Source organism: Impatiens glandulifera, chromosome 9 (genome assembly GCF_907164915.1).
Source record: "Impatiens glandulifera chromosome 9, dImpGla2.1, whole genome shotgun sequence".
NCBI lineage: Eukaryota > Viridiplantae > Streptophyta > Magnoliopsida > Ericales > Balsaminaceae > Impatiens > Impatiens glandulifera.
In genome coordinates this window covers 6,430,073-6,452,951 of record NC_061870.1, presented here as the reverse complement: position 1 = coordinate 6,452,951, position 22,879 = coordinate 6,430,073, and the positions used below count along the sequence as shown (strand labels likewise).

The 22,879-nt window shown below is 34.5% G+C and overlaps 1 protein-coding gene across 1 annotated transcript; it reads left to right on the top strand.

The window, feature by feature from the left end:
- Positions 1-585: 585 nt before the first annotated feature.
- LOC124914229 (guanine nucleotide exchange factor SPIKE 1) lies at positions 586-22,414 on the top strand. The gene is made up of 31 exons (XM_047454738.1): positions 586-1,113; positions 1,968-2,053; positions 2,919-3,081; positions 3,219-3,346; positions 3,477-3,589; positions 3,687-3,742; positions 3,843-3,940; positions 4,109-4,246; positions 4,801-5,112; positions 5,636-5,917; positions 6,068-6,229; positions 6,325-6,516; positions 6,660-6,703; positions 7,143-7,212; positions 7,479-7,640; positions 9,112-9,219; positions 9,402-9,439; positions 10,744-10,888; positions 11,231-11,357; positions 11,861-12,054; positions 12,704-12,834; positions 14,355-14,430; positions 14,553-14,663; positions 15,309-15,491; positions 17,137-17,280; positions 17,429-17,602; positions 18,241-18,588; positions 18,848-19,180; positions 19,274-19,459; positions 20,021-20,995; positions 21,937-22,414. Exons 2-31 carry the CDS (start codon positions 1,970-1,972, stop codon positions 22,189-22,191), a joined length of 5,532 nt encoding a protein of 1,843 aa, XP_047310694.1. The 5' UTR covers positions 586-1,113; positions 1,968-1,969; the 3' UTR covers positions 22,192-22,414.
- The last annotated feature ends 465 nt before the right edge of the window (positions 22,415-22,879 follow it).

Here is a 22,879-nt window from a genome sequence, read left to right as displayed (position 1 = left end):
TTATTAAAATCTCAATCTCTCTCAGATTCGACACGGGATAATAATGAAGTCATCTACAAATCTCGTTTTTCAGTTAAATTTTCGATCACATTAAAAGTAATTTCCCTCACAATTCAAAAAATCGAGCAGAATTAAAATTCTAAACATTCAAATCCCATATTTGCAAACTTGACGACACATTATTATCGCACACACAATAATAAAATATTATTCACTTAATTTTTCATCAGCAAATCAATTAATTTATTAAAAAAATAAAATATTAAAAAATTTCATCAACAAATCAATTAATTTATTAAAAAAATAAAATATTAAAATACTTTTTATTTTTAATTTATTATTATATATTAATATTTAATACTTTTTAAATAATTTTTATAAAAAAAAAATCATTTTGGAATTAAAATCATAACTCTTCCAACATGCCCTTCATGTCGGTCTCTTGGTCTCCTCTCTAAGTCACACTCTCATTAGTTTGACCCGAAAGAAAATGGGTCCAAGTCCATGTGGGTCATGGCATCGTGCTGGCCGGCCAGTAGAAATTCGCAGCGCACCAAGCTACTAAACATCTCCCTCTGTCCGAACCGAGGGTAGCATGAGTAACTGGGGTACTTTGCTTACCAAACGTGTAATATTTTCTTTAGTTTAATCTCGGGTACTTTGCTTACCCTCTTTCCACTTCACATCCCGTCACTGTGACCTGTGTATGCTTACTTTACTTTGAAGTAGGGTTCCATTACTCCAATTTCTCTTTCTCTCTCTCTCTCTCTGTATTTTAGTAGTTTTCCATTTCCCACCCTCAAGTCACTAGAGTGTATTCTACGTGTATTTCAGTTTCGTGGACATTTGTGGGTTTCTTTGAGATTCTTCGATCTTGAATGCACCCTTTTCGCTTAGACATTTTGCATACATTGAGCTGCTTTGCCATTTTTTTTTTATTTTGAGATATGAGCCTCTCTTGTTCGAACTTGACCACTTAGGTCTCTTTATTCGCCACTTTCAAGCTCACTCCCACTCCTCCCGCATGTCTATGGAGCTCACCGGGTAAAATTTGATGCAACTAGGAGAAGAGACTGCAGATCCGACATTTTTGAGGTGCCAACTCTGAACAAGGTAAAGCTACATTTTGCATATTTGTAACTTTTTTCTTTGTTCAGGCATTTTTGTCACTAAAAATATAGCAGGACTCCTTTCCTTACAGAGTTAAGCTTCATTCTTTTACTCAACGGCTTTTCAAATTTGTGCTGTTTTGGTTCGGATGATGATTGTAGTAATAATATCTTTATGTTTAATAAGGAAAAAAAACTAGTTCAGACTCCAGGACTTGAGGTTACACAATGGATCTGGCTTAAGGAAGCTCTCTCATTATAACTGGATTTTTTCTAGGCACTTAGATCTATATACGCTTAGCTGCTAATACAGATACTCATTGCAACAAGTATGCATTTGAAGAACATGCAACAAGAAAAGGGAGCTAACATTTACAAGGCAAACAAAGAAAATAGAAAATTTGAATGTTGAGGATAAATAAGTGAATGTTATTTCTGGATTGAGGCCATGGAATTGCAGATTATTATGTTTTTTGAAAAGTGAGCCTCTTTTCATAGGTCCATGAGAAACGCCAACCAAACATTAACAAAACATGTCATGGCATCAACTGTCATAAGTTAATCAATGCGGGAATAGAGAAAACTTACAGGATCTTGAAAGAACAATAGATAAGAAACAACATCATAGTCAGCTCCATTTTGAGATTATCCAATTAGCTGGAGATCCCTTGCATATATGATTATGCTATTTTTTTTCTTTAGAAAGAGGTTAATTTTTATTATGAAACAACGCAAGGAGAAATGTATTATTCAAAAGTAATGTTTTATTATTCAAACTTGTTGAATCCTGATGGAATATGAATTAATGGATAGATTTAATAGGCATCAAGGACTAACTAGAATTATTTTGTTTCAAGGGTATGGAGAACTTGTCATCAAATGGCAACCGCTTCCGAAGAATACCAAGACAGTCGTTTGCTGCAAATCTAGACTTAGACCCACTGGTAAGTTATGTATCATGCATTAAGGTTTCATATCAATTTTATTTCTTATTACTGTATCCACAAAGCATATGTGAAATCAACTGTATCTTCTTTATGTATGCCTAATGTTGGGAACATACACAGCCTCCACATTTGATACATTTCATGTTTTTTTAAACATCTACAACCAAAGTTAGGTTTTCCTATCTTTGGGAACCCATGAGATTAGAACCTCTACACCGAGCCAGTTCGAAAACAACGTTTTTAGTAAATTTGTATTTGTGGTTGGGTCTAATTGAGAAATCGACAATTTATTTAGAGGAAACAAATACACGTCTATTTAATATAAAGTGTGTTATTTAGTGAGATTACAATCCATATTGATTATTTGATATACAAGCGTTTTATTTAGTGAGATTGCAGTCAAGATTTACCATTTGATATAGCGTATCTGGCTGAGATTACCCCATTTTCGGAAACACCTGGACATTGAGCTGGGTTTGGACGAGAAAACATCAACACATTTATGAATACATGCATACTTAAGTGTTTAGAAAATATCTAGAACATTATTCTCATCTAAATCAACATCCGGATGAGATACATGAAAAAAAAGAAGTATTTCCAAAGAAATTTATCAACATTTTCTTGTCCAAACTCCAAGCTCCAGGTCAGGTGTTTCCAAACATGTAACATTTGGTACAAAAGTGTGGTTGGCTGCTGTGGTGATCACACTGGGATGAACACCTGTTCTAAATGGTTTCTCAATAGATGAGATCACCACTTTTTATACCTACCAAAATAGGACATTATATGTAATTCTTTAGTATAATACAGGAAACTAAAACTGCTTGAAATTAGCAATATATATTTCATTTTTACGCAGCTTGATGAAAACTTGGAGCAGTGGCCGCATTTAAATGAGCTTGTCCAGTGCTACAAAACTGATTGGATAAAGGATGAAAATAAGTATGGTCACTATGACGCTATTAACCCACTTTCCTTCGAGAGTCAGATATTTGAAGGGCCCGACACTGATATTGAAACAGGTAAGCTTGGTAGGCTTGAGAATCTTCCATATTGCTTGCTAGACTTTAAGTCTTATTTGCAAATTAGTATGCGATTTCCTTCTGATATTTTTTTTTTCTGCAAAATCTTGCTTATATGTTTTATTATCACCCCGTAGAAATGCATCTTGCCAATGCTAGGCAGAGTAAACTGGAAGATGCAGCTTGTGATAACACTCCTAGCACCTCAGGGAGGCAAGTTACAGATGACAGATTCTCTGATGTACCACACTCAAATGTTTCAAAGGTTTGTCTTATTTAGAAATCACACAAGCCTGACATAGCAACTATCTTATGAAATCTCAAAAAAATAGAAGTGTATGATATGGCTATAAATAATGTTTCTCAAATGAACCTTATATATGACATATTGGCAGCACTTTGGTGAATCTCCACTGCCTGCTTATGAACCAATTTTTGACTGGGAGAATGAGAGGTCTATGGTATTTGGGAAAAGAGTACCTGAAGGTCAAGCTGCACAATATGGAAGGTTTATTCTCATTTTTTTAGTTTTTTGTTTCTTTCAGTGGTTTTTTGCGCGATGTTTCTTTTATTTAACATATTAATATTTTATTATGTGGTCATAGTGGTTTGAAAATCTCCGTTAAGGTTCTGTCCTTGTCTTTTCAAGCGGGACTAGCTGGTAAGTCCTTAATTTGCATAGTGATGTTGGGTGGGTGGTTGACTAGTTATATACCTTTTGAAGTAAGATATATGGATTGTTTGTTTCCCTTTTTTTACAGAGCCATTCTATGGTACAATTTGCTTATATAATAAAGAGAGAAGAGAAAAGCTGTCTGAGGATTTCATATTCCGCATATTACCAACAGAGACGCAGGAGGTAAAATCCACAAATTTTTAATCACTGTTGATGTAAATTCCATGCCTCTTGGTATGTTTTAGTTCTGTTAACTATCCCATCTTTTCTGTTTCACAATTACACAGTCTTTTGAAGACACATATTACTGTTTAATTGAATCTGTTTCATGATTCTTCTGATGATTGCCAGGTTGGGAGTTCTAGTGAATCCCGTGGTATTTTCTATCTAGATGCTCCATCTGCATCAGTTTGTTTGCTAATCCAGTTAGAGAAGCCAGCTTCTGAAGATGGTGGAGTTACTTCCTCTGCCTATTCACGTAAAGAACCTGTAAGTTAGTGCAATTGTACTTGGGATTGTTTATGTTTCTATAGTTTTCAATGATCACTTGCATAAGAAGCTGTTTGGTAAAATTTTATTGGTAATTATTTTTAATAATGCTGATTTTGATTGTTGAAGGACAGGAACATGAATAAAACTATGTGTACTACTGTAGAAATCAGGCTACCCAGTGCCTCATAGTTCACAGATCTTGAACTTCGTTTTGATACAATTATTTTCCTTGAGAGTTTCTATCACATGAATTTCACATCAATCAGTTTCACTCAAACTCAACCACTTTATATTGCATCTACCATTCCTCCACAAATCCAAATAAAAACTTAAGTATGATTAAGCTTTTCTGCCAAATAAGGACCCAAGCCTTTACTTGGGCCAGCTATACCATGAGGTTCTACCACATGCTTGATAAATGGGATGAATCTTGTCCGGATCTCCATCCTTCTTCACTGTGTATTTAATCCCTTTGTAGATTAATTTCTTTCCAGACTTTTGAAATCTTTCAAGCAATTGCACATCTCATCTCAGTATTTTCTACTTAACAGGCTCACCTGACAGAGAGAGAAAAGCAGAGGCTACAAGTGTGGTCTCGTATCATGCCCTACAGAGAGTCATTTGCCTGGGTCATTGTGCCTTTGTTTGATAATAATATTGGTATGGCTTCTGGTGGATCAGCTTCCCCTGGCAGTCCCTTGGCCCCTAGCATCTCCGCCTCAAATTCCCATGAGACTACTTCCAAGTCTAGTGCAAAGATCACATTGGATGGTAAACCTGGTTATTCTGCTGGAAGCTCTGTTGTTGTTGAAGTATCCAACTTGAACAAAGTTAAAGAAGGTTATACAGAGGATTCACTCCAGGTGCCTCAGTCTTTTCATAATGCATACTGCATTTGTTTGTTTTTTGATGCTCCGTGGTCTTTTTCTTTTACTTTCACCAGTTCCACCCTCTTTCTTAGTAATTGATACAATGCTGTCTAGCTTGTAAGTTCAGAGGATGCCTTTTCTTTTAATATTATTAGTAATTTGTTGACATTGTCTGTTATATGAGAAATTGGATAAACGAAAAATTCATAGTTTATTTTCTGCTAAGAATCGTTTTAGCACTTCTGGTGGATCTCTTATTAATGTTGATTTTGGAGTTTAAATGTGTCTGTACTTTGGTAGTCGTTCTGTTCCTATGCTCAGTTGATCTTCCTTTTCTGTTGAATTTTCTTTCTGTAAGTACAAGTGTTAATCTTCTTCCATCTGTTCTAGGCTGCAATTTTCTATGAATATCTTGTTCCTCAATCTTTATTGTCCATGAATGCAGATTTTCTTCTATGAATTATTTCTTCCTCAATCTTGTCATCCATGAATTGGGATTTTTCTGACTCATTTATAGGACCCAAAGCGAAAAGTTCATAAACCAGTAAAAGGTGTTCTGAGATTGGAAATTGAAAAGCTACAAGCTGGTCCAATTGACTATGATAATTTATCTGAAAATGGAAGTCTGTCAAATGAGCATGTTGATCCCATGGATCGTGTAGCTGAGGTTGGAAAATTCCCTAGTAATAACCACAAGGTGCCTCAAGCAGGACATTCCAAATGGATCTCTGCTGATGGAAAAGAGACTCAACTAAATGGATCACCTGCTCAAGCAAATCCTGACCCCAGTACTTATGTTGTAAGTATCATATATTATTTATTGTGTTCTGATTAAATTGATTTCTCCAAGAGACTTCTGCATTTAAATGTTCAGTATACCATTTTTCACAGTTTGACTTCTACTTTTAGTCAAGGAAATTCATCATTAATGGCACATTTGCATTTTCAGGCTTTTGATTTCCGCACCATGACAAGGAATGAGCCTTTCTTGCAGCTTTTCCATTGTCTCTATGTCTATCCCTTGACAGTTAATTTGAGTCGTAAGAAAAATTTATTCATAAGGGTTGAACTTAGAAAGGATGATGCAGACATTCGTAGACAGCCCTTGGAGGTAATTTGTTGCTGTAAAATTAATTGGAAAATGAAATTCTATCATAATTAATTATAGGCATTATTATAAATTTGGTCACAATGTGTTTTGACTAGGCAATGCATCCAAGGGAACCAGGTGCATCACTTCAGAAATGGGCTCATACACAAGTAGCCCTTGGGACTAGAGTGGCCTCTTATCATGACGAGCTTAAAGTGTCTCTCCCTGCTATTTGGACTCCATCTCATCATCTGTTGTTCACATTCTTTCATGTAGACCTCCAAACAAAGCTGGAAGCACCTAAGCCTGTGAGTTCTATGCTGTTGTAATGTTAATGGATATTGTGTGAAATGTTTCACTTGTTTCAGCTTCAGTTATAGTATTTGGAGGCTAATACTTTTTTAATTCTGCATGCAAGATCTTGTCACTGAAAGTGCCACTGTTTATGCAGGTTGTAATAGGATATGCTGCTCTCCCATTATCAACACTTGCTCAGTATGTATTATCTGGTGAAATCTATGTTCAGTGAATTTAATGCTTCCCTGGAGGCAGATATTTCATTCTCTATATTAACCCATTAGAGTAGCTCAAAGGGCAAGGGTCTTGCCTACGAGACCAAAGATCTTGCGTTCGATTCCCACTAAGAACACCTTAAATTGAAGTGGGGTGGGAAGGGGGGCATGACTGTGGGGGGTCGTGCTAGTTTCCTAAACTATTATATATATATATATATATATATATATATATATATATATATATATATATATATATATATATATATATATATATATATATATTATTACCTGATTTTGTTCAAATTTGAAGTACATGAATTTAGCAAAATATGACAGCTTGTAGATTTTAGTTTAAAGAAAATCTGCAATCCAGTATTATGTTTTGAAACTCAACATCTTTAGTGGCTTGACTTGTTCAGGTTAAGAGCTGAAATCTCTTTACCAATTATAAGGGAGTTGGTTCAACATTATCTTCAAGATTCAGTGAAGGTACACATTCTTGAAATGTTAAACCGTTTTTTATTTCTCCAATTCTTTCTGTAAATTCCCATATTTGTCTTCTTGAAGATTTGACTTAAGACATTGTTCTCCATTGTTCTCTAATTGAGTTCCTCCCCTGTTTTTGTGCTCTACACTACTTTAAGTTTTAGCTGCTGACAGACTGCTATTATAAAAACGTTTTCCTCATGCTTTCTCTTGTTTTATTTATTTGCTAGTCATGATTTAAGGTGTTTGTATGTCTTTTACTCCAATAGGAGAGAATGGATTACTTGGAGGATGGACAAAGTATCTTCAGATTGCGGTTAAGATTGTGCTCATCATTATATGCTATCAGTGAGCGCATTAGAGACTTTTTTCTAGAGTATGATAGACACATTCTTCGAACCAGCCCACCTTGGGGATCTGAACTTCTTGAGGTATTTTTTTTTAATATTTATTTACATTTTGTTATCATCATTCTTGTTTTTCTTCTGTTTCTTAGTTTGTGCATATGAAAGTTACTTTATTTGTAAACAGAAAATTTCAATAGAACTCTGTAAACCGCATCATCAGTAGAAATGATACCACCAATAGAACACAAAATAAGATGATCAATGAAAAAGATAAGGGGTGAGGGAAAATAAAAAAAAGCAATATGCTTACTCCCCATATCAATGTCGCTAAATTAAGCATAGATCAAAAGAAAAAATCAACTACCTCGTCATCATAACTAGAAAAAGATGTGTCCATCTACTACGCGTTGTGCTTGAGATAATTGTCCACATCCAACTGCATATGGGGACTTGTATCACCTTGCCTCCTCTGTTTGTATACTTCTGTGAGAAACGCCATTCATATGTTATTCCACTTCCATTGTTCTTTCTCTTATAATGATTTAGTTTTAGTTTTTTCCCTTTTACTTAATGATACCTGTTACATCTTCGTGGTGTTGTCAATCATCATCACATTTTCCAATGATTCTTCTTCTATACGAGGCCCCAAGCTAAAGAGAGACACAAAGCTTCTTATGGGTCTAAAATTCTCAATTTAAGGATGACCCTTGTCCTCAATTTAGACTGGGGACTCTCTAACTAGAATCATTTGCAAGGGGTAATCAAGAGGGAGTTATGTAAGTCCCCCGTCGTGCAGATCTAAAGATTATCCTTGAGTGGAAACTCCTCTATATAGTAAAAGAAAGGTACTTCCGTGTTCCTTAATAGGGGTCCCCTGACAATACAGATCATCCAACTCGACCCTTGAATCAAATAGAGTTATTAACATGTTGTTGTTCAAGGTAACCATCCCCTGATCATTGGCATGGGAAGCATGTTCCTCGTACAAATGCCTCTGATCCGAAACAAAGGGAATCATTCATCCTCATGCACTCCTTGTGTCCCTGCCTGAGGACTCTTTCCAATTTCAAAAGATTTTAGCGGTACATTTGGAGAGTCCATTCCCTTGTGCTTTGGTCTCCATTTCCCGTTTGTACCCTTCTTGATATGGTTATGCTTTAATTGCTTTCGAAAAAAGTATATGCACTTAAATTTCGTACCAACAAAACAACAGTGCCTTTTCGTCTTAAAGCCCTAACCGTCGGCTCAAGTGAGAACCTCGCTCCTCACTGCCTAATGGGAGTGCCCATCCCATCCTCCGTGAGGAATGTAGAGAATGTTTTGCTGTCCACAGCCACCACACCGCATTAAAGTGAAAATACTTTCCTTCAAAGTTGATAACAGGGGTATCTCTGGCACTACATCTTGCCATACTACTCTATACTAAGCTTGTCCTCCATTTCATTAATTATGAAATTTGTGATGTTCTTTTAAACATGTAATACATTACAATGAGTTTTTCTCACACTTAATCTATGGGAAACATGACTACATATTTGATCGATTTATCTTGCAGGCCATTAATAGTTTGAAGAATGTCGACTCCACTGCTTTACTTCAGTTTCTTCAGCCAATCCTGAATATGCTTTTCCATCTTATAGGCAATGGTGGAGAAACACTACAGGTTCTGTTTTTACGGTCTTCAGATTATGCCTTTCATGTTTTATATACATATTAAAGTTATGACTACTTATGCTCAATTTCAATCTATTTGATGCTTGACTGCCAGGTCAAACCTAATTTAATTGCTTTAGATAAAGCCATTTCTTGTTTGGAAATAATCCTTATACTCTCTTCCCTTTCCAGGTTGCAGCTTTCAGGGCCATGGTTAATATCTTAACCCGGTAGGTTTTACTGTAAGATTATGGGCGATATATAGCACACAGAGTGTCTTGTACAAATTCATAAGCTTTTGTGCTGACGTTTTTGACAAATTGAAGTGGCATTGGTTAAATTGAATCATTTTAAACTTTTAGTGTTTATACAGTTATCTTCTAGTGAATTTGTTGGGCGTTAAAAGTCTATTATGTGAAATTTTGTATGAATTATTCAGCAGCATCTTTTAGCCCAAGTTACAAGTAAGATTGATGCTTCATCTTTTGATCAAATTGTGTGTGGAGTGCTCAGAATATTTTGGGGGTTTGGAAGTGATTATGAGGTTGTTTAAGCCTCACAAGACAAATTCTATGTTTGACTTCACATTCCTCTTTTGAGGACAATGGATGATTGGTGGTTGTAGCAAGTTGGGTTGCTATGATGCTTAATATCATGTGATTGACTACAAGTGTAGAGTATTCTGGGCCCATTTGAAAACATCTTCCAGATTTGGGTCTGAATCTAGACGAGAAACCGTTTATAAATTTCAGAATTGGTATGTGACTAAGTACTATTTCCAAATGTGATCTCATCTGGATCCACATCCAGAGAAGATGCATGTAAAAAAAATTGTTTCCAAATAAAATTGTTGACAGTTGCTCATCTAGAGTGAGACCCATATCAAAAAAGTGTTTCCAAATGAGTTCTACATTTATTTACTGATTTTGAAATGTTAAAGTTCACACTAAATAGAATTGTTGCAAAGGCGACATAATAGTACAAAGAAGGACTATACCAATTCTTGAACACGCAACCTCAGCGCCGTTCATTGAATAACTCAAACATCAAGTCTCACTGAATTGATCTATATTTTCTTTATTTTTACCTTCCTAAATAGTTCTACATTCCTTAAATAGATTAGGCTATCTTCCTTAAAGAGATTTGTTTATCTTCCGTAAATAGATTAGTCTACCTTCATTAAATAGACTTGAATGATTGAAAAGAAGGAAGGTTTCTTGTATATATTCCTTACATGTATAATTGTAAGTTCATTAAATTCAAGAATACAGTGTATTCTTCTTTCTTTTCACAAACTTTCAAAAAATTATCATTGTCTTTCGTTTTGAATAATGACACTTTAGCTTATGTAACTTGTAAGATTTGATGTTATCTATATATCAAGGAAAATATGGAGGCCGTATCTGGACATTTTTCTTGGTATAGTCACACTAATGCTATATACATATCCATTTACATTAAATGTTAATACTTTGTTTTATCCTAAGGCCTGCCCAATCAATATTGTGATGGTTTAAATGAATCCATTCTTCAGAGTGCAGCAGGAGTCAGTTGATGAAGCTGAAAGAAATCGGTTTCTTGTGAATTATGTTGATTATGCCTTTGATGACTTTGCTGGTCGTCAGCCACCAGTTTATCCTGGTTTATCTACAGTATGGGGAAGTCTGGCTCGCAGCAAGGTATCCATCAATCCACTCCTTCTACCATTTGTATTCAGCTTCATTTTGTTTCTGCTAATATTTAATTCTTTTCTTTTCAGATTTTGGACAATAGGCAATGTATTACTTTTTTACTTTTCAGTACTCTTATTAACAGAAGGGTTTTAAACTTCACTTAAATTGATCATAATAGAGGGATCCTCAGTTGAATCTGGATAGTCTGTCCCCAGAAATGTTTGTTTTATTATTGCATCTATGATGTCATTGATCATGATTTATGTTAGTGTAAATTCTTTATTTGAAATGCATCCATACTAATGTTGAACCCTAGCTAATGTTATTCTCATACTATGACTATTTCAGGCCAAGGGTTACCGTGTGGGGCCTGTGTATGATGATGTCTTGGCGATGGCTTGGTTTTTTCTTGAATTAATTGTCAAGTCAATGACATTGGAGCAAACTCGTCTTTACTACCTTAACATTCCACTTGGTAAGATTCAATTCAGAAGAGCTTACTCCATTAATAACAAAAAAGTCTATTTTTATGTTTTCAGTAGACGTACCAAGTTAATTGGGCTAGATAATGCTTATGTGAGATAATTCTGACATGAAAGCAAACTAATGTATGTTTTTGTGCTCAATGTGTATCCTACTAAATTGAAATATTTTTCTCCATTCAGTTAATATCCTAAACTTATAATACACTGGTACTTTTAGCTAGAAATTTACATTTCTCTGCATTATGAAGAAAACATGCTGCAAGCTAAGCCAATAACTGTTATAAATCAACAATAAATCACATGTCATTCTACTACATATTTTACACATATGGAGTGTTCTAATTTGACCAATAATTACTTGCATTGCTTTTTGTCGTTGAAGGGCTGAATAATTTCACTGATCTTTTCCTTCACAATTGATGCTCTACACGTACGCCTCTTCTTTTTCTTCCTGCCTGCATAGTGCTAAGATTATTTCTGAATTATGCATCAGGTGAAGATATTCCCCCAATGCAGCTGAAAGAAGGTGTTTTCAGATGTATAATGCAATTATATGATTGTCTACTAACAGAAGTACATGAGCGCTGCAAGAAGGGATTGAGCTTGGCCAAACAATTGAATAGTAGTTTGGCCTTCTTTTGTTATGATCTTCTTTCTGTTGTGGAACCTCGACAAGTTTTTGAATTGGTTAGTATCATACATCACTATTATTTCATGAAACCTTTGTGATGTTTTCCTTGCTTCATGTTGCATTACACATTGATGTCAATATGCATTTTTTCTTTTCTGTGGGTGAGTTTTTGTGTTGGGAAGAATCATAAAAAAAGCTTGAAAGGTAATACATGTAGTCAAGACCTTGGAGGCTTTTTAAGATAAATGTTCATCAACACATAGAAATAGGATATAGTGTTGATTCTTCTTTGTACATGGATGTCAAAATACTGGTGTAACAAATACTTCTCTTCATTAGTGTGTTTTGGGACTTCAGAGATACTATTTTTTCTTGTTCTTTCTTTCAAGTTAATTACTCATCACCTATATGTATATGCGTTTGAAAGTAGGTGCTACTTTTTTTTGTAGATGAAAGTAGCTTATGCTTCTCAAGGTCATAACTTTTGATTATCTTATCTATCTGCTGCGTTGCATTGCTATCAGCCCTGGATGTATATAAATTTTTGTTTACCCAATTTATCACTGTTTCTCGTTTCCATTTTTCTAGTTGAATTATGTTACTGTTTGTTACAAAAATATCATCTTGGTGATGCTTATATTTTCTTATTATGGACTATAGTTTTGAACTTATTGTTTTTGTAATGAAAATTCGTCCTTCATGCAGGTGTCTCTGTACTTGGATAAATTTTCTGGGATATGTCAACAAGTTCTACATGACTGCAAGTTATCATTTCTGCAAATTTTGTGTGATCATGACTTGTTTGTGGAAATGCCTGGACGAGACCCTTCAGACAGGTACTCACTAAATCAATTTTATAATCTTATACATGGCAACAAACTTTTTTTGCTTCATCGTCTTCATTATTTTAATTTCTTCTTTTTTTCTTTGGGCTAAATGGCTTAGGAGAAGGCTTCTCCATTGTTGACTCCAACTTACATTTCTAGATTAATGAAAGATAGTATTATTGTAGAATCTTGTGGAGACTCATAACTTAGTGGTAGAGCACAAAAACTCATGTCCTTAAGATAGTGTGTTCAAGTCTTCACACCCGGACCATTTACAAAAGAAAAAAAGTATTATTGTGGAATCTTGTCCTTAATTTATCTTGGAGTGGGTCTAATGCTATTAAGTTGAAGTGTTGAACATTCCATAAGTTTCACCCAGTAAAAAATAGAACTAGTTATTTGTTCCTTCAGACATTTTTTCTTGTTATGTTGAGACTTGCAGACAATTTCATCAACAAATCTCAGTCTCCTTCGATAATTTTGTTTTTTGCAGTATATTTTAGAATACTAAGTAACAAAATCTTTCTCAAGATGTTCTATTATATCTCTTGAGAATAACAAGTGGAAGTTTGAGCATAGATCAATTATTTCATCTGTGCATTGATATGTTTTTTTGAATGAATTAAATACTATTACAATCTATGATTATATACACAAGACCTACCATGATTGACCCTCACTTTAGCACCCCTCTGAATAATTCAGTTGTATTGCTTCCTATCCAGCCCATGTATGTAATCTTTGCAACTTTATACATTTCAGTACCTGTAACTATCTGATTCCATGTAGAGCTCATGATCTCCTCAACTTTATCATCATTCGTCCAGAAATTAAAGAACTTAAAAAAGGATTCTTCCTTTTTAGGAGTAATCTTCCTTCAATATGAGCTGTCAATGATCAGACAGATCTGGGCTAAGAATCTGAATATGATATGATGGCATAACCTTGAATCAAGCCTCATTTGAAAGTCCTTTATCAATTCTACTCACTCAAATGTCTAAACCAAGTGAATCTGCCTCAGAAGTGCTAAGCTCCAGTAGTTGTGTGTCCCTTATCATCTCATTGAAGCCTTCAAATCTAATTAAAATCCCCCATAACCTTTCAAGTATCATCAGAATTAACAAAGGATCTGATGCGAGCCCACAAGGTTCTTCTTTTTCATTGGAAATTGCTCGCATAGACTACAAGGAATGTGTTTGAGAATCCTTATTTTAATCTACAGTTCTACACAATGATAAGATGTGGATCTATAATCAAAATGTCCACCACCACAGAAGAATTATCCCAATGTCAAACAAATTCACCCTTTGATGCTCCATTGTTATGGGTCATTGTCCAATTCTTACTGAAACTATTGTAAAAAAAATTGTCTCAAAATTGCGGTCATTAACCTTGGTCTCCAGAATACCCAAACACATTTTGTAAGTGGAAGTAAGTATGGTAATTTCCTATCACTTAAGAGGCGGATACACCATACATGTGGATACTTTGAACCATGCCATTGTATCATTTATTCTTCATATTTTCAGGAATTACCTCTCATCTATCTTGATACAAGAGCTTTTTCTGACATGGGACCATGATGATCTAACACAACGAACAAAGGTGAGGAGGCTGTTGCAGTTGATTATTTCAAGTACTATTATTTTTTGCCAGAGGCATTATCTTTATTTCTGGCCTGCATGTGGGATTTATGGTTGAACTTTATATGATGATTGTTTTTGCAGGCAGCTAGGATCCTGGTATTCCTCTTGTCTAAACATGAATTTGATGCTCGATACCAAAAGCCGGAGGACAAGTTATATATTGCTCAGTTATATTTTCCACTTATTGGCCAGGTACAGCTGTTTCTAGCAAATATTCTCTTTTGTTTTGGGGGGAAAGCAGCATATTGTTACTTGTCTACTGTTAATTAGATATTCTCTGTGTAGAAATATGCATATTTATTTGACACAATCTTATCTGCCAAGCTGTAACAATATTTTTTCAAAATATTTATGCACAAATCGATTAAAAGTGAATATTAGTTCAATTTTGATGGGTATATCATATGATACTCTCTAGTATCGCTAACTCAGACTTGATGTGCTAGGTCAACTTGGGTAATCAATCTCAATTTTGTTGGTTATCTTGGTAAATGATCAAAAATATCTTGCAACATTCCTTATGAATATATATTCCACTTTGAGATTGAATGTCTTTTTCTCTGTTTTTTGGGTCAAAATTATTGGTGGTAGTAGGTTTATGGAGATTAGTTCTTATGGAACCAGTGGAAAACAGGGATGAGCATAGGAGTTGACTTGTGATACCCATAGGCACAACCTACTCAGCTGTTTATTAGTAATTATATGAGACTGACTACTTACTCTAGTCATTTGTAGCTCAAATTTTCACTAACATATCAAACCTATATAACATTAGTTATAAAGAAAAACAAGTGTACTCAGTTTTGACATTTTTTTTATTTGAATATTTTTGTTCAGATTCTTGATGAAATGCCGGTATTTTACAATCTCAATGCTGTTGAAAAGCGTGAGGTCTTGATTGTTGTTTTACAAATTCTGCGCAATCTGGATGATGCTTCTCTTATCAAAGCTTGGCAGCTGAACATAGCTAGAACGAGGTTGTTTTTCAAACTCCTGGAGGAATGCTTGGTACTATTTGAGGTTTGAAACTATTTCTCTTTTGAACCAACTCATTGCTTGGATATGGTTTACTTAATCTGCTATAAGTTTTGGATAATTTTACCATTTGTCTGTTTGAGATGGATGCTATCATAGTTGTCAATAGCGTATAGCGCTAAATAGCGTCAAAGCTGCTCATAGCTATAGCGTAAAGCGAATAGCGTAGCGAGGGCTATTTGAAAATAATGCGTTAAAAACATGTAAATATCAAAAATAAAAAACATCACAAAAATAAAAGTTCAAAACAAAAAACCATCAATTCTTAAACTAGAAAAAGTTCAAAACATAATCTAAAATTCATTGTCATCATTTTCTTCATCAAGATCGAGATCATCTTCTTCATTTGAAATTGCATAATGTTTGGCATCATTCTCTTCTTCACTTTTTTCATTGTAATCAAATTCATCTAAAATATCAGATGTGTTAGATGTTTCTATTGGTCTTTTCCCCCTTGATTTAGATGTGATTGCCTTCAAGCTTCTTAAATGTGTTGATGAAGAGAAAATAAGAGAATGAAGGATAAGAAAAGACTAGAGAAGAGAAAGATAAGAAAAGGCTAGAGAAAAAATGTAGAAATAAGATTAGAGGAAAGAAGAGAAAATAATTGGAAAAACTAGAGAGGAAAAAATAATAAGAGAATAAAAGAAGAGTGCAAAGAAGAGGAAGAGTCAAAAAAAAATTGAAATTTAAAAAATTTGGGGAGATGAAAAGTCATAATTAATATTAATTTTGTAAAAGCGTCTCTACAAAAGCGGGGCTATTTGAAAGTGCGTAGCCTATAGCCCCTTGTAGCTACAAGGGGGCGCTACGCTACGCTATTCGCTATAGCTAGCGCTACGGGCGCTATTGACAACTATGGATGCTATAGTATGTATAAATTATTATTTTTATTTTTTATTTTACTGTTTTTTATAGTATGTATATTGATTTCATTGCCAAAATCAGCATAATGACACTTATGTTCAGTGAGTGAAATTTGGTTTATTATAATGCTAATATTGTTGCTGAATTTTGATGAAAGGTAGTTTTTTCCTTTGCTGGAAAAGTGGTACATGCACATCTAGACAAGAAAGTAATTGATGGGTGTGTGCGTACCTTGGTAAAAAGCACTTGCCCTACACAAAAGGGGAAGGGAAGGAGTAAAATAAACTTATAAAATGACCATTAATCAAAACCTCATGCAGGATTCTTTGATTTCCTACATGCATTTGTCAAAGGGATGTACATTCTTTTTTCTTGGCATGTATAATATTTCTTACAAAATTTTGAACCTGTTTGGAAGCTAGTATTTTTTCACACAATCTATGTCACAATCACAAGTTCAATGGAAAATTGTCAAAGTTGAAATTGGATGTGATTTTTTTATTTCGTTCTAGTATAAGATTTTTATTGTATTTGTCTAGATCATGATCCAAACTAGTGTAGTGTTTTGCATCATTTGGTATAAATTTTCTGGATCATGATCAGATGATTTTTTAGATCATTGTGACTTTTAGCAAGCATACAAAATGTAGATTTTTCAGATCATGATCAACATTACAAAACTTGGTAACACAATGACTCACTATTTTGCATCTCATGCTGCCAACTATCAGTAATTATTATATTTAAATTTTCCATTAAACAGCATAGAAAACCAGCTGATACAATGCTGATAGGAAGTAATTCCCGCAGTCCTGTTGGAGATCCGCCTGCATCTCCAAAGTACTCTGATAGGCTCTCTCCTGGAATAAACCATTATCTTACTGAAGCATCACGACAAGAAGTCCAAGTGAGCAGCCCACCTTATCTTGTGTTCTTTCCAGTCTAATGTTTTTGGTGTTTTTTTTATGATGGACTTATCTTGTATTTTAGAACTTTGTAGTGGTGACTTTTTCCATGAAATATCTTATCTGAACCATTTGATCTTTCTAATGCAGCCTCCTTTGACACCAGAGAACAACCACTTGTGGCAGAGAGTTAACTCTCAGCTTAGCTCTCCTAGCCAGCCATATTCCTTGAGGGAAGCTCTTGCTCAGGCACAATCATCTAGAATTGGCGCTTCTGTACAAGCACTTAGAGAATCTCTACATCCAATCTTGAGGCAGAAGCTGGTATGAAGGCTTAGAAGCAATTACTTAGGAAGTGTTTGATTACACAACATATCACATAATCTAAATAATTAAGTGCTTGTTTATATTAAGTTCATTGGTAACTTAATTTTAGATTTAACTCAAATAAAACTAAAAAAATGAAGCTAAAATTTTACTTATTTCGGTAAATTATGAACGACTTAACTCAGTATTATACTAAAACTGTACGAAAGACAACTTTAATCCCTTCAAATTAAATAAATTACATCACTATGGGTAAAATAGTCTTCAATTATTTTCCCAACATCAGTTCCACATTTTATCAAATCAACTAAGATATCAAATACATAAAATTCAGATATTTCCATTTGGTTTATTCAAGACATTTATTTTGCAAACACATAACTAATTTCAATCTTAAATTTCAGTATTGAGCATTCAACACTTAATTTTCAGTTTTGTCAAACAGACTTATTTTTGGATTTTTCTTTTTCTTTTTATTGTTCTTCCATGGTTTTGTATTCATTGTTCTTATCTGGATGGATGAAAAAAGGAGGAATGCCAGACTGGGGAAGACATTCAGCTATTCATTTTTGTAATGATCCATGTAGTTCGCATTTCCAGTCATTTTAGTTTGATAATGTCTACTTTAACTTCAGGAGCTGTGGGAAGAAAACTTGAGTACTGCAGTCAGTCTTCAAGTCTTGGAAATAACTGAAAAGTTTTCTACTGCTGCAGCTTCCCGTGGCATTGCCACGGATTATGGAAAACTAGATTGTATCACTTCTATATTTACCAGTTTCTTTTCACGAAGTCAACCCTTAGCCTTTTGGAAAGCTTTATTTCCCGTGTTCTACTCTGTGTTTGATCTTCATGGTGGAACACTATTGGCTCGAGAAAATGATCGCTTCTTAAAACAAATTGCTTTCCATCTTCTTCGGCTTGCAGTTTTTAGAAATGACAATATCAGGAAAAGGGCCGTTATTGGGCTTCAGATACTAGTTAAGGTATTATTCTATATTTCTCAAATAAGCAAAACCCTTATTTGAGTAAACTTCTCCATTTGGAAACACTTGTAATATCCATTTTTGTATCCGGATCCAGATGGGAACGACCTATAAATTTTTTAATGTGTCTGACTAGATTCCAAATGTATGAGTATGTGTATGTGTGTCTCGATCCAGATACAAAAACAAAATTAAAAAGTGTTTCCAAAATCTTATTTGTTTTGTTGGCTTCTGAGATGTATTATGTTCCTATTTGCAGAGTTCTTTTAGTTATTTCGCGCAGACTGCAAGATTAAGGGTCATGCTTACCATCACATTATCTGAATTATTGTCTGATGTTCAAGTAACTCAAATGAAGTCTGATGGAACCTTAGAAGAGAGTGGTGAAGCAAAGCGTCTTCGCAAGTCTTTGACAGAAATGGCTGATGAAGCTACAAGCCAATGTCTATTAAGGGACTGTGGACTTTCTGAAAATTCATTAACTGCAATCCCAGAGAAATCATCAGAGAATAGATGGTCATGGTCTGATGTTAAATACCTCTCTGAAAGCTTACTCTTAGCTCTTGATGCTAGTCTTGAACATGCCCTTCTGGTAATTATTTCATACATGCAGTAGTAATCTTGTCAGAGATATCTAATTTTGACAGCTGAAAACTCACCATCCTGCTCTCAATTTTGGAAACAGGCGTCTGTCATGAACATGGATAGATATGCAGCTGCAGAGAGCTTTTATAAACTAGGCATGGCATTTGCTCCGGTTCCAGATCTTCATATCATGTGGCTGTTGCATCTCTGTGATGCTCACCAAGAGATGCAGTCCTGGGCTGAAGCAGCGGAGTGTGCTGTAGCTGTGGCAGGTGTCGTGATGCAGGTAAACTCTATATATCATATATATTTATTTTGTAATATAGTTTAATATAATATAATTTTATTCCAATAATATAATTTCATTACTAATAAAAAGATATTTACAATTAGTAGTATAAACTATTCATATTGTTATTATTTAAATTATTACTATTATCATTTTGTTAAAATTATTATTATTATTCTATTTTATTTTCATACGAATAAGTAATAATATTTTAACTATTTAAAAAAATATAGATTTTTACATTATACAATCAGATTTTGTATATTAAATTTAAATATAATTAATTATTTAAAATTTTATAATTAAGAATAGTAAATGATGATAATAACATGGTAATTTCCTATCATCACTTTAATTGAAAAGGGCAATATCTTGTAATCTTTATTCTACATTCTTATACCCAATTCCAAATATAAAATTATAAAATATATACAACTTATATCCTTTGTTATACATCAAGCAACACAATAATAACTTGTACCATTTACATCTCCTTACAGTTTATACCCTCATATAATTCATCTTATACAACCCTTAATATAAATAAATTTATTACAGGCCCTTGTAAGCAGAAATGATGGTGTGTGGAGCAGTGATCATGTAACTTCCTTGCGTAAAATATGCCCAATGGTTAGCAGTGAGATAACTTCTGAAGCATCGGCAGCAGAGGTAGAAGGATATGGTGCTTCAAAAGTTACAGTGGATTCTGCTGTTAAATATTTACAGCTTGCGAATAAGCTATTTTCTCAGGCCGAGCTTCATCATTTTTGTGCAAACATTCTTGAACTGGTAATTCCAGTGTATAAAAGCAGGAAGGCGTATGGGCAGTTAGCCAAATGCCATACCATGCTTACAAACATTTATGAATCCATTCTTGAACAAGAAACAAGCCCAATTCCATTCATCGACGCAACATACTATCGCGTTGGATTTTATGGTGAAAAGTTCGGGAAGCTTGACAGGAAAGAATATGTATATAGAGAGCCACGTGATGTAAGGCTAGGCGATATAATGGAGAAGCTGAGTCATATATACGAATCGAGGATGGATGGAAATCATACCTTGCATATTATTCCTGATTCTAGACAAGTCAAGGCAGATGAACTGCAACAGGGAGTTTGTTACCTTCAAATAACTGCTGTGGATCCAGTTATGGAAGATGAAGATTTGGAAAGCAGGAGAGAGAGAATTTTCTCTCTCTCGACAGGGAGTGTTCGTGCACGTGTCTTCGACAGGTTCTTGTTTGATACCCCTTTTACTAAAAATGGGAAGACACAGGGCGGATTAGAGGATCAATGGAAGAGACGGACTGTCCTTCAGACTGAGGGATCCTTCCCTGCCTTGGTGAATCGACTTGTAGTTACGAAATCTGAATCTCTTGAGTTCTCTCCTGTTGAGAATGCGATTGGAATGATTGAGACTCGGACCGCTGCTCTGAGAAATGAACTTGAGGAGCCTCGCAGTTCTGAGGGTGATCAACTGCCTCGCCTACAGAGTCTACAAAGAATCCTTCAAGGATCAGTTGCAGTTCAAGTGAGTTTCATATATCTACTACATCTTCTGATCTGTACTTTCTTAGAATTAATAACATGGAATGGTAACAATTCCTTATTTTGTGCTTGATAAAAAGAAAGGAGAATATTTCGAGCTTCATTCTTAAAGGTTTTGAAAATTGATTGCTCCACTTAGTTTTTTATTTTTATTAAACCAATGATTTCATAAAACCACAGAAAACTAGAGTTATTAATTAATAAAATAAGGGGGAAAATGAGTATCACCCTGGGTAAGGGGGGTTGGGGGACTTGTTCCATCTATCCCAATTAGAAATCACACAACTCATGTGATGATCGAAATTTCTCAGATCTACTTGAATATTGACAGTCCCTCAATAGTTGTGGCCATATCACATTTTGCATTCGCCTTTTTTCCTCGGTTGTTAACACCACAGTGCATCCGTTTCTATCCCAATTTTTTAGTCGATCTTTGATTTAACAATCAACTCCTTGTCAATTCTTCATTTGGTTGCCTTTGTCAATACCACCCGAATAGAGTGACCCAAATCTTCTCACTGAGACACTGTAACAGCTAGAAGGGGATGAGAAGATAGTGTTAGAGGAGGAGGTGAGACTTAGATAGAAAATAGGTGAGATAACCGAGTTTCTTGGTACATCATTCATCATCATTAAACACTAACCCCTATTCTCCCCTTATATATACTATACCCCCACTTTCATATCTAAGTGGGGTTACAATACCCAAACCAAAAGATATCAAATAATTACAATAAATAGCTCATTGGCCTTGATTGAAAAATAATAACATGAGACAGACACCCTTAGTTTTTTTTTCCTAATATGTAGAATACTCTTTATTTTAATAACAATTCATACTTGTTCAATTGTGTTTGTGGTAGAAATTAAAGAGAGTTGATTGTTCTTCTGAAATGTTTTTCTTTATTTTCTTTAATAATGCAGGTAAACAGTGGAGTGTTGAGTGTTTGCACAGCATTTCTATCTGGTGAACCAGCGACGAGGCTGCGTTCACAAGAACTCCAGCAACTGATAGCTGCACTACTAGAGTTTATGGCAGTTTGCAAACGTGCCATCAGAGTTCATTTCAGGTTGATCGGCGAAGAAGATCAGGAGTTCCACACGCAGCTGGTGAATGGGTTTCAATCTCTCACAGCAGAGCTCTCTCACTACATTCCTGCCATTCTCTCTGAGCTCTAACAATGCTCAGGCCAGGTTGTACTAATTGATGGTGTGTTGTGTTCATATATGATTTTGTGTTAGGAAAAGTTGTACAAGTGAGACATAGATCTTGTTTCATTATTATTGCTTCTCTATTCTTTCTTTGTATCCATTCTATTCCAATCCTGACTTTTAGGTTCTTGTTGATAATCTATATTATTATTTAGTTTGCTTGCTGTCAAGTTATGCTCTTTGTTTCTTCTGGTTGATAGTCCATTCAGTATTTTCATATATGCAAATTGTTTAGCTGATTTCAAACTTATGACCTTGAAATTCATCAATTTTAAGAGCTTTTCATGGCCAAGGTTGACATTTATTATTTTAAATAATCACCTACAAAAATATTTATTTATTATTTAAATCAAAATTGAGAGTTTACATATATATATATAATTGTTTGATGCTTATAAATATAAACTCGAAATCAAAATGGAATCGTAATATAGTTTACTCTAAAATATATATATATATATAAATATATTCATAAAAGTTTATATATAAAATTGAGAAATGATACATATCATGACACAATCCTTGATTAGGGACCCTTTGTGCAAAATGGACAATGGACAAAGTCTCGCGTGAATCATATTTTTTTTCCCAGTCGTGATATATATCATTTTTCATAAAAATTATCATATATAAAATTATAATAATTGTTTATATA

Coding starts and splice junctions, on each gene's coding strand:
- LOC124914229 (XM_047454738.1), top strand. CDS start 1,970: ATGGAGAACTTGTCATCAAATGGCAACCGCTTCCGAAGAATACCAAGA. Junction 17,603..18,240: donor CAATCTTGAGGCAGAAGCTG/GTATGAAGGCTT, acceptor CTTTAACTTCAG/GAGCTGTGGGAAGAAAACTT. Junction 19,460..20,020: donor TGGCAGGTGTCGTGATGCAG/GTAAACTCTATA, acceptor AATTTATTACAG/GCCCTTGTAAGCAGAAATGA.